The following is a 16289-nucleotide window of genomic DNA, read 5'->3' on the forward strand; positions in this document are numbered from 1 at the left end:
TATTAATTATTTTGTGTTTATTAAGAAATACACCACAAAAGTAACTGATGGTTAATTTTTACAACAGTATTTGTCTTGACAACCATTAAGTAGACTGATAAATGTGAAATTTAAAATTTTAAAAAACTTGTAATTTTTTATTTTTATGAAAAGTATCAAGTGTCATTGTGTAGAATAACAAGACTAACAAATTGTTTAGATATATAATAATCAAAGTAATTCTTGGGTAAAACAACATTAAATACTTTTACCTAAAATAGCTTACTGCAGTTTTAAGATCAGCAGGCTCATTTGCTAATGACCACATAATGATACTTGGTCTGTTCTTGTAATGTAATACCATTTCTTGAACCACTTCTTTATGAGGAACAAACATATCATCACCAAAATGGCTGAAAAAAAATTAAGATCAATGTCATTTAATCATATAGATATATATATGTTACAGGCATTATATAAATTTAGTCATTTTATACAATGCCTAGGTATTGTATATAATGTCCAAAATGGGATAGAATTGTAAAATACAAGATTTGATTCTATATCTAGGAATTCTATAAATTGTCAAAAACTAATCAGCCACAGTATGTAAACAATTGTCATTTTTCCAATTTGAACTTGTCACGACCCCCTCCACTGTGCTGTATGATTTTATTTTCTTCAGTGTTTGTTAAGATGTCTGCTGAGGAGGATGTTTTCTGTCCGTGGCATTTCTATGAAGAAATCGTTTTTATGATGAACTGCCAAAAATTCTTGTTAATGAATTGACTTAAAGATAATTTGACTTATAGTCAATTGACTTATAGTTAATGAATTGAATTCAGCTAAGAATTGTGTATTTTTATCTCCATTAGTAATGAAAAGTTGGTAGAAGACATAAAGAAAGCTAAAATAGTTACTAAGAAGGAACCAAGAGATTCCTGGCTACTCAAGACGTATGATGTCATGATTGTTGAAAATAAAAATCCTGTTAAAATAGGTGTTAATGCTATCCAGTTTTACATGATAGAGTCTGAACTAATTGAAGTACTTCATGAAACTCATTTGGCTATTGGTCATGGAAAACAAAACAGAATTCCAGTCAGGTTAGGTTAGGTTAGCACTTTGATTTACTGCTACATCCCAATCTACAGGAAACGGCCAAGATTTTATCAAGTGTATGTGTAAAACAATCTCAAAATATGAAATGTTCTGTGTAAAGAATAAAATGAAGTGAAATTTTAAGCGCCATTCATCACTTTCTTGCTATGACAAGTAATATATTTTATTCGATTTAACAAAATATCTTTACATAAAACATTTTGTTTTATTTATAAAAACAATATTTCTTTAAAATTTATACTTTATCTAAATATATGCTGGCATTTCATTGAATACCCAGGAACTGTATAGAATACCTAATGAATCTACAAAATATAATCTGCAAACAATTATAAATTATACTTTACCTTAAAATATCATGTATTTTATGCATTACTAGGTATTGTATACAATGCCTACGGTTTTAACTTCAACAAACAAAACCACCTAACACATTGAACAATAACATATACTGTATACTACCATACATGGTAAATTTCAATTTTACTTATCCATAAATATTAATGCATATAAAATGATTAACGAAAATGAAGATTTGTACAGAATGAAGATTCATTATAAATCATGTTTTTGATTATTATATACTCAAAACAAATGTTATATCAGAATGTTATCAATAAAATGAAATTAAGAAAAAAGTAATTGCGTAACTGTGCATGCAAAAGATCAAGTAGTTGCAAATAATATGAAAGTAAATAATAATTATAGTAGTACTTTAGTATATTTACTAAAGTAAAATATTACTCAAGGCTACAAGCAGGTGCTTCCATGATGACAAGTAAACCATGAGAATCAGCTTCAATTAACATTTCTTCTGCATACGGATAATTAGAAGTTCTGATTGAGTTAGCACCTAACCATTTCATGAGACTAAGATCTCTTATTAAAACAGAGTAGTCAAAACCACGACCTCTTATCTATCAAAATCAGAAGTAAAAAACAAAAAATAACAATAAAATTAAAAACAAAACAACATAAAAACAATCAAATTAATTTTTTAATTTTATAGAAATTCACTAATTCAGAACTTGTGGTTCAGATCAATTCTGAATCAACAAAATTCTAAATTAAAGGCATTCCTTTCAATAATGTTATTAAATTAACAAATGTTTTTTAGAAGGATAGTTAAGATTATTGTGAAAACAATTGCTAAATAAATATAAAAACATAATAATTGTTTATATCTAAAATCAGAAAATACAGATACATAAAATAGATTCTATAGCAAACTTATGCTAAAATAAAATGGAAATTGAATAGTTTATTCAACAATTTTTTTGTTCAGAACAAATTAAGATTAAATATTTTATACTAGTATACCACAAAATTTTCTGTTTCATTAAGTTTTACATTAGTAAAAATTGAATAAAACTTTTTTTCAGTTACTACTTTTACATCTTCATGAGGTTTTTTTCAGTTTTAGAAATGAAAACTAAAAAACGTTCATTTTTTATTTGTGTATTGATTTTATTTACTTCTGATTTTATTTATCATAACAGTTAGAATGTTTTAATAAAGTAACTTTTATCTTTATTAAAGAATTAATTCCTTTAAACTCAGCCAAATTTTTGTGCTGTTATGTAAAAATCTACATAACAGTTCAGGTGTCTGGATTTTTTTATTGTTGGATATAGTTATTTTAAAAAAATATTATTCTTATCTTTTAGCAGAAAGATAGTGAAATGGAAATATCCTGTAAAATAAATATTTAATAATTATAAATAAAAGACAAAATACCTGGTGGACAAAAAGTCAGTTATCCTTATTACTAATAAAAACATAATTAATAAAATTAAGAGGAAATGTTCAAAATGTCTTTCATATGTATCCTATGTAATGTATATGTATATGTATGTAATGTATATGTATCCTACGTATATGTATTCTTCATGTGTAAGGAAATGTATCCTTCTACCCTTATGCATATGGCAGCATTTAACCACTGAATTACACACATTTTTTCCAATAAAGTTTTATCCTGATTATTAAAGTTAACTGAATTTTCACTTAACAGCTTGAAGTAGTTCAGATTCTATAGATTTGAAGAAAATACTGTCTCTTCAATTTCCCAATAAAATCACTAAATGTCAAATCGTAAAAATTTGGTGGCCGTTCATTTGTTCTTCAGTGTCCTGTTTTTCAAAAACATTTAAACTGTGTAATCTCTAGCTTTAAGAGTATAGTATGGATGTACTCTGTCCTGCTTTCAAATATACTTACAGTATTGACTCAAGATAGGAATCATATGTTACACATTCATTAGAGGAATAAAGTTATTTTTCTAACACTCCTATAGGACTTTCTAACACCCTTTTTAATGATCCTAAACTAAACATAATCTTCAGGTACATTTAATCCCTTCTACATAATTGACCAAGGAATTTGATTAGAGCAATAAATACAATTATGTCAGTTCGGTACCCAATTCATTTTGAAGCATGTTTCATCAGACATATCACGAGCTAAAGAAATGAGAATCTGCTTCACAATAAGTAATAAATTAATCAAAAGATTCTACCCTTCTATCAAAATCCTTTTTATAAAGTGCATGAAATAATCTTGTTTAATAGGTACGTCTGGGTATTTTCAACTATTGGTAATTTTTCTGGTTGATAATTGAGTGCTTTGATTAATGTCTTTGAAACAATTTATTTATTTCCTAAGAAACAATTAGTTGTAGGTCTACCTGATTACAGAGCATCTCCAGTGCCTCCAGTATTTTCAAAATTTATGTTTAGCTTATGCAAATATTGATGGATCAGTGGTGACAAATTTTGAAGTTTCCCAATGAATTTTTCATAAATGCCAGAAGTATCTTATTTCTTCACCAATACTGAAGGATAAGAACTCTTTCTTGTTTTATTCATTCGAATAAGACACAAAAATGGACTGAACAATAATTGAATACTAATTACAATAACTACATCAGTTATAAAACAGAAATTTCTTATCTGTAACTGAATGTTACAGAACTAAAAGCTATACACACTGGAAACTGCATAATAAAATAAATAAATAATAGAATAGCACTAAATGAAATATTTTTCTATATATATATGTTAGCATTTATATTTCATAAAAAATATTTAAATAATTATTATTTAAAACATTACTTTTTTGTTGTCTAAATACCAAACTTTATTTAATAGTTATTTATTTATTTTAAAGGAAACCCAGTCAAGTTTAATTAATGATTTATAACTTAACTTTTTATGAAGAAAAAGAATAATAAATTATTTAAATAAAATCTCATTAATTTATCTAACTATAAAAGTAGTGTGCAGAAGTTCCTTTGAATTCTATGACAGAGAGGACTGGTTGTGCATCAAAATTCTTACGTACCAAAATATAATGTTTTGAGCATTGTGTCCTAGGAGATAAGAAGAAAAATACATTACAAGTAAGTAACATTTATGTATAAAGCAATGCATGAATACATCAATGTTAACATTTTTTGTATAGGGAATTCCTTATGTAAATAGTAAAAGGCATAAGTTTTTAATATTTAAAAACAATATTAATATTGTCAGTGAGGTACACTCTCTCTTTTTCCTGTTTAGCCTCCGGTAACTACCGTTTTGATAATTCTTCAGAGGATGAATGAGGATGATATGTATGAGTGTAAAAGTATGAGTGAGGTACACTATCATCACTGTTCTATCATGGAATTGTATACTATTTCTTCTTATCTATTGGTTTGTTATACTTAAATTGCTTCTTCTTCTTAAATGTTACTATTTATATTAAGAATATATTGTCTGGTTAATTAAAATGTAATCTTTGATTCAACTTAAAACACTTAAGATAACAACTTAAAAGTGTGTAAGAAATATTCATAAAATGTTACATAAACTTAATACAAACATTCAAGTTTAATTATTGTGTAATGTGTCTACAGTTAAATAACAATACTAAAACAATGAGCTAAATATTAAAATAAAATATTATCTAATCATATAGATATTTGTACATTAATTTGATGAATCCAGCACCTCTATGGTGCAGTGAATTAGCCGCTCAATATACTGAGAGGCGAGATTCACATATCGCCAATGACCAGATGTGTTGAAAGGCATAATTTTATTAATGTATGAAGCTTAATTTTTTTTTAATTAACTCCTGAATTCATATATGATATCAGGTTTTCCCTGTCATGAAAGGTTTCCGAGAGATAGGCATTTATAATTTCAAAGATTTTTAATACTTTCTGTATTCTTAACTACACAATATTCAAACATTTGACTAACCTAGAAAGTAAGAAATGACGATAAGATGCAGAACCAAGAAGAAGACCAAGAATAAGTGCAATTACCTTCAAATCACCACAAATATTCCATTCATACACTGCAAATTGAAGCTTTTCCAATATAAATTTGAAGTTTTCATATGTTTCTTTCATACTAGCAGAGTGAGCTACAAGTACTGATGGGAATTTATTGCCAATATGCAAAAGCACAGCTTTTAAACTAACTTTAGAGAAATCAACGAATAAGCACCATTCTGTTGGGTTATATTCATTACAAAGTGTCTCCATAAGAGAAGAAATGCCATTATAAAACACTATGCCATTTTCTTCAGAAAAATAGTCTTTAAATTCAGAATGACAATTACGATAAGTACATATCTTTGTATTCTTTTGAATAAGATTCCATCCTTTTAGTCAGGAGCAAGCATTTCAGACTGCTTTTTGGACAACTTTAAATCTTGTATGAGATAGTTAAGATTTTCTTGAGTCAGTAAATGAGGCTCAGATGAACTGCTTTGTTCAAAAGTTGTATCACCAGAATCCGTTTCCTTTTCTTCCTTACTTCCATCAGACTCTGAGCTCTCATCATCTAATGTCACATGTTCTGGAGGCTTCGGTATGGGCAATTCTTTGCAGTATGGAACTGATCTCATTGCAGATTGCAAGTTAGAGTACACCACTGTGTTTTGATTTTGACATAATCCCTTTAATGTTTGTTAAGCAGAAATAACAGTCAGAAGAGTGATCTTTGGGTTTCCTTCAAATCATAGGGATAGCAAATCGTATGTGACGTGCCATTTTTCCATGCAGTGAGAAGCCTAGAACACGATAAACAACAGATATGTGGGACCCAGGCCCTTGTTTGGTCCCTGACTTTACACCCATAGTAAAGTTCATAACACTTTTTTACTAATGGAGTAAGGTTTTGCCTTGGGACTTGAGCATCACTTCACCACATTCATTACAAAAATTGTTAGGATCATTTAAAAAAACTCAAGGCATTTTTTAGCTAAAGGCTAATTAAAAGAAATAAAGTTGTAAATATGTAATACACAATAATTCAGACACATAAAGCACTCACAGTAACATGTTTAGTAGTTCACTACTACCTCACAACTGGCATAGTTCTGATGAATCTGTGCTACACTAGATCTCATTTGTACATGTCTATACATGTCTGAACCTGCACACAACAGTAGCAATCCTACCCTAAGAGTTAGCTCATTTGTTTCCATCATATTTACAATCCTCTAGCAGCTTTTATTTGACAACAGACAAATGGACGAAAAAATGTTTGAAAGTAATTTAAAAAATTAAAATAACAAAAAAACTGTGGGTGATGGAGAAATTCTGAATACATATTTGAAAACAGAATAAAAAACTGCATTAAGTACACCTACTGGTACTCGTGAGACAAAAATCATGTTGACCAGTGTTATTGTAATAGATGGTCAATGATGATTCGGTTGTATATAATGTGTTAATAATTTAGTTATACAGAATGATTATTTAGTCCTGTTATCCAATTGTTAATGTCTGGTAATTTTTTTCTAAGAAAGGGAAATTTTGTTTTGTGACACGAAGTTGGTAGTGCTACTCAATCGGTATAGATACGGCAGTGTGAGTCGATTCTCCTTGAGCTGTGTAAAGTTTTGTGCCGTTTCCGGTCGTGTTACGAACAGAATGTCTTTTAACCATAGAACAACGAGTTTTCGTTCTTGAACAATATTTTGCTACGAAATCGTACGCGAAAAGAATCATTTCAAATTAAATTTGTTGGTGTTCCTCCGCCAGAAAAAATGTCAATTTCTAGGCTAGCAAACCAATTTCGAGAGACAGGTAGTGTTTGCGACAGAAAACGTAGTGGTCGACCGACTCGCTTGACAGATGACGTTTTAGAGAATGTGAAAACAAGATTGCTCAATTCTCCACGGAAAAGTTTACGAAAACTTTCCACGCAAGTTGGTATGTCATATTCGAGTGTTCAGAAAGCTGCTAAAAAAATTAAATTGTATCCGTATCGCGTACAATTAGTCCAAGAACTTCAACCTCCAGATTTAAAAAAGCGGTTGCAATATTGCCGTTGGTTTAGGTCTCTCATAAATCATAACGGAATCGAATTTTTAAACACAGTGTTCTTTAGTGATGAAGCTTGGATCCATCTCGATGGTTATATGAACAGTCAAATCTGTCGAATTTGGGCGGTTGAAAATCCTAACGCTTTACAAGACAAATCTTTGCACCATTTAAAAATTGGTGTGTGGTGTGCGATATCTCGTCATCGTATAGTGGGACCCATATTCTTCGAACAGACAGTAAATGGTGAAGTATACAGGAATATTGTGCGCCAATTTGTGTCCCTCCTGGAACCTCAAGAGCGGTATTGGTGGTTTCAGCAAGACGGCGCTACATGCCACAAAGCTCGAGAAACCATGGATTTTCTGCAAGAGTTCTTTGATGATCGAATAATAAGCAAGGGCTTATGGCCTCCAAGGTCCCCAGACCTCATATCTTCTGACTACTTTTTGTGGGGCTATATTAAGTCCGAGGCCTTCAAAAACAATCCTCACACTATTGATGAACTTAAAGTCAATATTACAGACTTAATCACGAATATTTCCAATGCAACTCTTAAAAAGGTTTCTGCTAATATGATGAAAAAAGTCCGTGCGTGTATAACCGCAAGGGGTGAACATTTTGAGCATATTCTTTAACTTTTATGTAAGTAATAGCTTTTTATTAAATCTCTTTTGTAAGTAACAAATACATTTTTTATTCCACTTAAATTCCCCTTTCTTAAATTACATTTAAAATTGGGTAACAGGACTAAAAAATCACTCTGTACATGAAAGATATGTACTATTAAGAATTATTTATCACACTTGACGTAGTTTTTAGTCTGATTTGAAGTACTCTTAGTATTAGGGGTCTTTCTGAACAAATTTACATTGCTGTATTAGGGAATTTGACTACGTAAATATAAAGTACGTTTTACGTCATAGATAGCAGTGTTTTAAATATTTGACCGATCCAGATATCCTGTTAGGTTAGTATAGCATACTAAGGTTTTATTACTGTTCTGCTTCATGTCTGCTCTACATTAACTAGGTGTTCCCCACTTCCTTGGTGGTGAGAGGAGGTCATCCGTTAAAATAAAATTATAATTTAGCAATTCAACTTTAATTTCAGTGCATTATTTTAAAATGATTAATTATTTAACTTAAATTTTAAAATAACCATTCTTATAATTGTTGTTTCACAGAAGAGTACTCAATAATATTAAAATTTATTCAGGATAATAATAAAATACAATTTGTTATATTATGTAAACAAAAAGAAATCTGAGAAACAAATTGAACTTACATTTGAATCTTCATGCATTCCAAGTCCATGAAAATACACTGGTTCATCATTTATTAAGAATGCTGAAGAATTCCAATTAATTGTACGAATTCCAACTGGTAGCCTATAAATATCTTCACTTGTTTTATTGCTAATTATTCTTGCCTATAATATTTAAAAAAATGTATATATACAATTTATAAATAAATAAACATATATATATATATATATATATATATATATATATATTTCAACAGTTAGTCTTACCCAGTCAGACCAAATGTATAGAAATAGTATTACAGCTATCTACTATTTCTCAGTTGTTAATTAAACTGTGGTAATAACATTTTTGACTCGGTTGGCTACTATTATTAGTTTCTGACAAATAAACTTATGTTATAACATACAATTTGTTATACGAGGGTTATTTTTTTTTCAAGGTCCGATCGGTCGCGAAATAAAAACCCGCGCAATAATCTGATAAATCTTTGCGCATATGTGTTGCGCATGGCCTTCAATCACGCCGCATCACTTCGTTTAGTTCTGAACCCGCAGCTAGCACGTAAACATGTTTACAACAATAGCATCTCCCGCCAAGTGTGAAGTGCGTGCGGTAATTCGATTTCTTCAGGCTGAGGGGTGTAATGCAGCTGAAATTCATCGACGAATAAGTAATGTGTACGGTGAAACTTCAATGAGTGACAGCAAAGTGCAACAATGGTGCAGGAACTTTAAAGCAGGACGTGCAGATGTTCATGATGCAGGCGGTCAGGGAAGGAAGCGAGTGTCAACCGATGATCTCGTTGAGCGAGTGGATGAGGCGATTCGAGAAAATCGTCGGTTCACAATTTCTGTATTGAGTGATTCGTTTCCTGAAATTTCAAGGTCAGCTCTCTACACCATTGTGAGTGGGAGACTTCAGTACCGCAAACTGTGTGCGAGATGGGTTCCCAAGACGCTTGGGAACACAGGCGGCTCCGTTCCATGACGAGGGTATTGGAAAGTTGGTACCACGCTACGAAAAATGTATAAATTGGAGTGGCGACTATGTAAAGAAATAGCGTAACTATGTAAATAAACAATTTTTTATTTTCACTGTGGTTTTAATTTCGTGACCGATCGGACCTTGAAAAAAAATAACACTCGTATTATGTAAACAAAAAGAAATCTGAGAAGCAAACTGAACTTATATTTGAATTTTCATGCATTCCAAATCCATGAAAATGTATTGGTTCATCATTTATATATAATAAAATACAGTATATATTTTATTAATAAACTCATTAGTTATAAGCATGTTTTTATAAAGCTTTATTCTTAAGTCATACATGGCCCAGTATAAACTTAAAACCAAAAAAATTGTAATACTTAATGGTAATAGAAGAAAAAAATGGGTGTGTGTGTGTGTGTAGCAGGATGAAGAAATACTGTAACACACAACCTATCCTAATTCTTTGTTTTAATATATAATACAGTATTAACTCATTATTTTAAAGATAATTATATATTATGTTTTTATTTAATTATTTTATCATTATTTGTTTGATATTTTTTAAAATCCTTTTAATTACAATTCTCTTATTTCTTTTTTTACAATATTGATACTGTTTGACTAATACACAAACACCTTATGTATTTCCTTTTTCTTATTCAAATTTAAAGCAAATACTAGAATCAAAATATACCATTTACGGTAAAATTAAGATCACTTTTGTTTCTTTAGCATATTTAAAAAATAAATTTACTTTTTTGTATACATTTTTTCAATTCAATACTGAGTCAGATATATTTTTGTTTCCTTATAGAACTACCATACTATATAACACATTGATAAGTATAATTGCTTATCACCAGGTGATATTTTTGAAATTATTAGTAGAACTTTTAAGTAATATGAGGATACAAACAATATGACTATAAACAAAACTTGCAATATACTTTTCAAATACCCAAATAATGGTCTTTATAACATGCTGCTAAGATTTTGCAAATGAGAAACCAATAAAGCTCATCTCATTCCAAGTTCTCATTGCAAATTTCAATTGGAAGAAATAGAGTCTAGTTTTAATAAATATGTTTTGTTATATTAACAAATTTGAAAATTTTCTGTATCACGTACCATTTTAATTTTTTTAATCAATTTTGAAAAATATCCAAGACTTTTATTAAAATTAATTTTCTTAGAAAAACAGAAAAAATTAAATTGTGATATAATTTTATATACATAACACATACAAAAATATTAAGATCCAATTACCCTTATTCTGATTATCTAGACACAAACTTGGAGAGGTCAAACCAAATAATTATCATTCTACATTTATATTAAACAAATTGAGCTACAAGGAAAGATTTTAATAAAATGTTTATCAATGTAGATTATCTTGAATCATTTTTCAAATTATTATCAATTCTTTTTTTTATTTATGTAGGACGACATCTTCATACTCTAATTTTTTTCTCCAACCTGTTTTCCAGCTGCTGCCAGGTCTGGTTGTGTATAGGCAAATGCAATTACTGCTACCTGTTTGCCAGACCTGACATAACTGCTACATATTGCAGTGTGAGTGTCAATGTATTGGTAATCATGTAGTCTGGAACAGACTCAGATTGACCCACTCCTGAGATGTGTGGTTAATTGAAACCTAACCACCAAAGAACATTCCTATACACCCACAGTCTAGCATTCAAATCCAAATAAAAGCAACTGTCTTTACAAGGACTTGAACCTTAGAACTCTCAATTTATATTGTAAATAATAATATATTCATATATTTATCATCATATTATGTACGTCTATTAATATATTTCATAATATTAAAATAAGCCCCCCTACTTGCATCTTTAATGTTCAGTGTGTATTTCATATTTTACTGGATAACAAGTGTATGGCACATTGAACAAATCTTTAACCAATTGAATTTATATGTTTATAAATTTATCAGTAAAGTGTATTTTTTAGGTACATAAATTTTAAGTTATTAGCGTAAAATTTTAATATTGCCATTTATATTCTGTCATCTTTTAGAATATTTTTCTGATTGATGAATATTTGCTTCCATCGTGGTTTAATTTTTTTTGTGGTCTTTTACAATCCCACATTGCCACTTTCATTCATAATATACCCTACTTAGAAAATTCAGTCTGTTTTTTACAATTTTGTTACACATTCTCTGAATTTTTTATTATAATGGTTTACAGATGACCCATCTAATTAATTGACCTTCAAAAAAAAAATAGAAGACATTATATTTCTAAATAAAAAAAAAAAAACCATTTAAATGTTTAAAAGTATGGTTGAATATTATTGTACCTCAAATTCATACATGTATGCAATTGATGTATGGTTGGACATAATGGGCCACCATAATTTTACATCATCAAATTCTAGTTTTCCTTCACATGAATCCAATTTCGCTACAACTATATTTAAATTATCAAATAATTTTGCATGGCATATGTCTTCTTTACCACCACAAACTTTGATTTCATAATTAACATATCCTGAAAAGAGGAGATAATCAAATATATACACAATTAAATTTATCATTCATGGTCTATTGAAATGAGTTTATCAAAAAATTAAAAATGGCTTAATAAATACATAGATTTGTGCTCCCAAGAGATTTTTATGAAATTATTATTAGCTTCTTTCTTCATTGGTGTTATAAGTAGACAGATGTTAATTATATCCATTTTTATGTGGTAAGGATTACCACCACCTTTTGTGAAAAAATATCCAATAAGTAGGACTGAACTGTTACCCAACAGACCACTTCTATTCATTTTGTATGCTTTTTCTGCCAGTAGTGTATTGTAAATTTTATTGCATCAAGTATATGGTGCTTTGCTCAAAGTCCTTTTATGTGCTTTGCTTAAAATTTGTTTAAACAAATTATATTGAGTAGTTACAGCATTTAGTTGATGTAATTGTTGATTCTATTTCAAACCAAAAATATCCATATTTAAATTAATTTTTCTCTTACTTTAATTATATTAAGATGCTTGAAAAGGAGTTATGGAAGAATATTCAACCAAGAAAGACAAAATTACTGCAGGATTAGATGACTCAAGGGTCAGTTATATGATCTGAATAAAGAATTCAGAGAATTTTAAAGATAATTTAATATAGCAGTTCTTTTGTTAGTTAGATAAGTAATTCAGGTAATTTCCGATGCTCAAGGAAAAATTTATTTTGGTTTCATTAATTATTGCAACTCCAGCCAAAATTATTTTTGTAAGAGCTTCTTAAATAATATCGAATCATTTACAGATGGAAGAAACTATACAAAGACTCATACATATATATATATATATATATATATATATATATATATATATATATATGTATGTATGAGTATATATATATGAGTATGTATATATATATATATGAATACTATAAGCAAAAAGAACTGATAAAGTTAAAGATAAAGAAGCTACTAATTTCCTTATATGAAAGTGACATTTTTTTAGGTTTTACTTCCAAAAAATTATGAAAAAACTTGTGTTCCACTGGGTAAAAATAAGAAAATTTTTAATTGAGTGAAATGATGTAATTAATTAGCAGTGTAAATTTTAAGAAAACTACAATGGATAGGCTTTAAGAAGATTTGCTTTATATTTATCCTTCTATCTCGCTCTTTCTCTCTCAGGTAAAACTATAAAAAAGTTGGTAAGTTATGAGATAATAAAGAAATACTATTTCAAAATCACAATGTCTTCTGAGTTTTCTAACCTATCTGAAAGGTCAACATTTGGAAATTAGACAATTGAGCTGGGCAGCTGTTAGAACCCAATAGCATGGATAAAACACCAGTGTCCAGTCAGTGGAAGTTGTAGAGGCAGTGGTGACTCTTTCTCCTCAGAGTAGACACGAACTTTCAAACCTAGGAGGATCTCTTCTCTTCCTATGTTGTTTAATTTTTAACACAGTTTTTAGAAAGCCTCGGTACCACCAAAAAAGACTTCCTATATATAGGGGATCATCTTAGGCTGGGTCACTGTGTTGCTTTTGGATAGAGCATCTTTGCTTTGCATAACAATAGAAATTCATTCTCTTGGTGTAATTCCACTGAGGAAAGAGGAGGTTGCTTAACAGTTCTATTGTTAAGAACTGGGCAGGCATGCTGAGCACCAACTGAGTCTCAATTTGCAGTAAGATTGCTCTGGTGAACAACACTTATGGAGTTCTACGATTGATGACTGTATTTCTGTAGAAGGAGACTAGCCTCTCATGCTGCATCAAGGTTTAATGAACATTACTACAATCTCTCCTCAGTGGTGGATAACTAATAAAGAGCAATATAACTTATAATTACCTACAATTAACTGATTAGTAACATTAATTAATTAACAGTGTAAACAGAATGAGTAAATTAATATAATTTTGTTACCTTTATTTTTATTATAACCTGTTACTATATTTAAATCACATATATAAACTTTAGGAGTAATAAACAATGTAACAGGTCTATGAATTCCAGCATAGTTGTAGTAATCACAATTCATTGTAACTAATGTATAAATTGCATTTTTCCTGTAAATACATAATAATTGTAGCATGTAATGTTATTTACACCAATGCACATAAATAATTTTTTTTTCTTGGTTTTATTCCATAAAGCTAATTGCAATATATAAGTCTACATATGGCTTTGTCATTGCTTGGTAGGACTATCAATGTTTATATTAAAACATATGTTCGATATTTAATATTATTGTGTTAATATTCCATTGTGTATGTTTCGCGATTAAATTTTAATTTAATTAGAAATATAGATGGTTCAAGAATTCCTGTACCTTCTGCTTTTGCGACAGTAGTGGGTGTGGGGTGTTTCTGCGTCAGCAGTAGTTGTAAGTACTCCTGTTTATAACCACGGTCAAAAGAAGCAGGAGTAATAACAGGTTGCAATACGTCTTTAGCTTCAGGGAGTCCACAACCAATGACTCCACGGAGGGCGTGGTGGCTGGAGACAAGAGCAAAGATCGCAGGAAAAGAAGCCTTTCTAGTAAAGATTGAGGCTGAGAAGAGTGCAACTGGAAAGACGGTCGGCACCCCACAGGAGGAGCTCACGAAATACATGCGAGAGCTCATAAGCGTTAGCGCTGCTTTATCCAAGCACGCTGAGAAGAGCCACACGGCCCGCGAGCTGATTGAGCTCGCAGCCAACGTGCAGAGGGTGGTTACCGTCTTCAGAAAGTTCGCCGAATCTTACCCGTTCGCGAAGAAGGCGGAAGTAACTGAAGCGGCGTGCCAAACAAGATAAACAGCTGGTAATAACGAACTCCTTAAGTAAATTGAAGAGGGAATTAAGAACGAAGACTTAGATGTATTGGTAGCGGCGAAATGGGAAAGATAATGGTTTCAGCGGACGATAGAATTGGCGGACCCGGTATTTGAGGAAAGAGAAAGGAACATAGCTGTAGTACTTGACCTGGCCAAACCTAAAGGTAGATTTTCGGAAGCGATATAAGTGGCTCAGAGGAAAATGGACCTGCACACGAAGGGACTGCTCCAGGTAGGACAGCTGCTCGCATGTGCAAGAATGGCAACTGTATTAAGTGGTGAAGATATGGTGTATTTTGATCATACTGTATTCACCATAATCGTTGACTCTACAATGGGAGAAACTAATAACCCCCACCTGAGGAAGGGTGTGGCGGAGGTGGTTTTGAAGGCCAAACAAGATATTGTGTTTGGTGTGGAAGAGGGCGATGCGGCTCATGTGACAAGAAAATTAGTAGAATACGCGGGCTGCCGGACTGATCGTTCGACTGGAATCTATGTAGGAAGAACTGAGAAGAACAAACAAATAAGGAATAGATCAGTGAGTAGAACACTGGCAGATAAGGCCAAAACTTTATTCGTGAAGAAGCTAACAGACAAGAGAAGAAGTCTTTTGCAGACCTCCTCAAGGAGGAAATGGTAGAGTCCAGGAGGAGGACCCTGAGATCCTCTCCGTCCGTAAAGAACTGGAGGAGGACCTCCTGATCAGAGTAAGCAGAAGAGCTCGAAATCTTCATGAAAAAACTCCAGGAGTGTGTTAAAGGAGTTGTGTCGCCTACAAGAAAAACATGAGATCTACAAGAATAAAGATAAGAGATCTCGATGCACTTACCACTAGGGAGGAGGTAATTAGTGCGGTCAAGAACATGGCCAGATTAGAAAAAGAACAGGAACTGGCTGGTAAGTTAAGACAGGCTCATTCAGGCACGCAGGTAGCTTCCCTGTTGATAAATAGCGATGAGGCAGGGAAACGTTTGAAGAGGGGCGCCTGCGGATTGGGATGGTTTCATGTTGAGTGACTCCAGACGCAGAGCAGAAACGATGTTTTAGATGTTGGGATCTTACTCACAAGGCTTCGAAGTGCCAGAGTCCCGACAGATCCTGGAGTCGCTTCAATTACGGAAAGGAGAGCCATTTCAAGGCCGGTTGTCGGGAGCCAGCAATATGCAGAAAATGTGATCAAAATGTCATCAGAGGGCCACAAACGCAGTTTGTGGCCCTCTGATGACATTGGCAAGAGGCAAGAGGGCAGTCCACTATGCAGAACGCAATAAATATATTGCAGTTGAACACCAACCGGTCAAGGCAATCGCA

The 16289-nt window shown here is 31.4% G+C and overlaps 1 protein-coding gene across 1 annotated transcript in view; it reads right to left on the minus strand.

Moving 5' to 3' along the window:
- The window catches only part of LOC142322925 (beta-glucuronidase-like), an 84835-nt gene that overhangs the window by 23383 nt on the left and 45163 nt on the right, over window positions 1–16289 (minus strand). Inside the window, exons 4-8 of the mRNA XM_075362010.1 lie at window positions 14083–14225; window positions 12003–12193; window positions 8711–8854; window positions 1846–2018; window positions 252–392 (exon numbers count right to left, since the gene is read on the minus strand). Coding sequence (XP_075218125.1) covers window positions 252–392; window positions 1846–2018; window positions 8711–8854; window positions 12003–12193; window positions 14083–14225 — 792 coding nt within the window. The remainder of the gene's footprint in view (window positions 1–251; window positions 393–1845; window positions 2019–8710; window positions 8855–12002; window positions 12194–14082; window positions 14226–16289) is intronic.

The sequence above is a fragment of the Lycorma delicatula genome, chromosome 4 (assembly GCF_047948215.1).
Source record: "Lycorma delicatula isolate Av1 chromosome 4, ASM4794821v1, whole genome shotgun sequence".
Taxonomy (NCBI): Eukaryota; Metazoa; Arthropoda; class Insecta; order Hemiptera; family Fulgoridae; genus Lycorma; species Lycorma delicatula.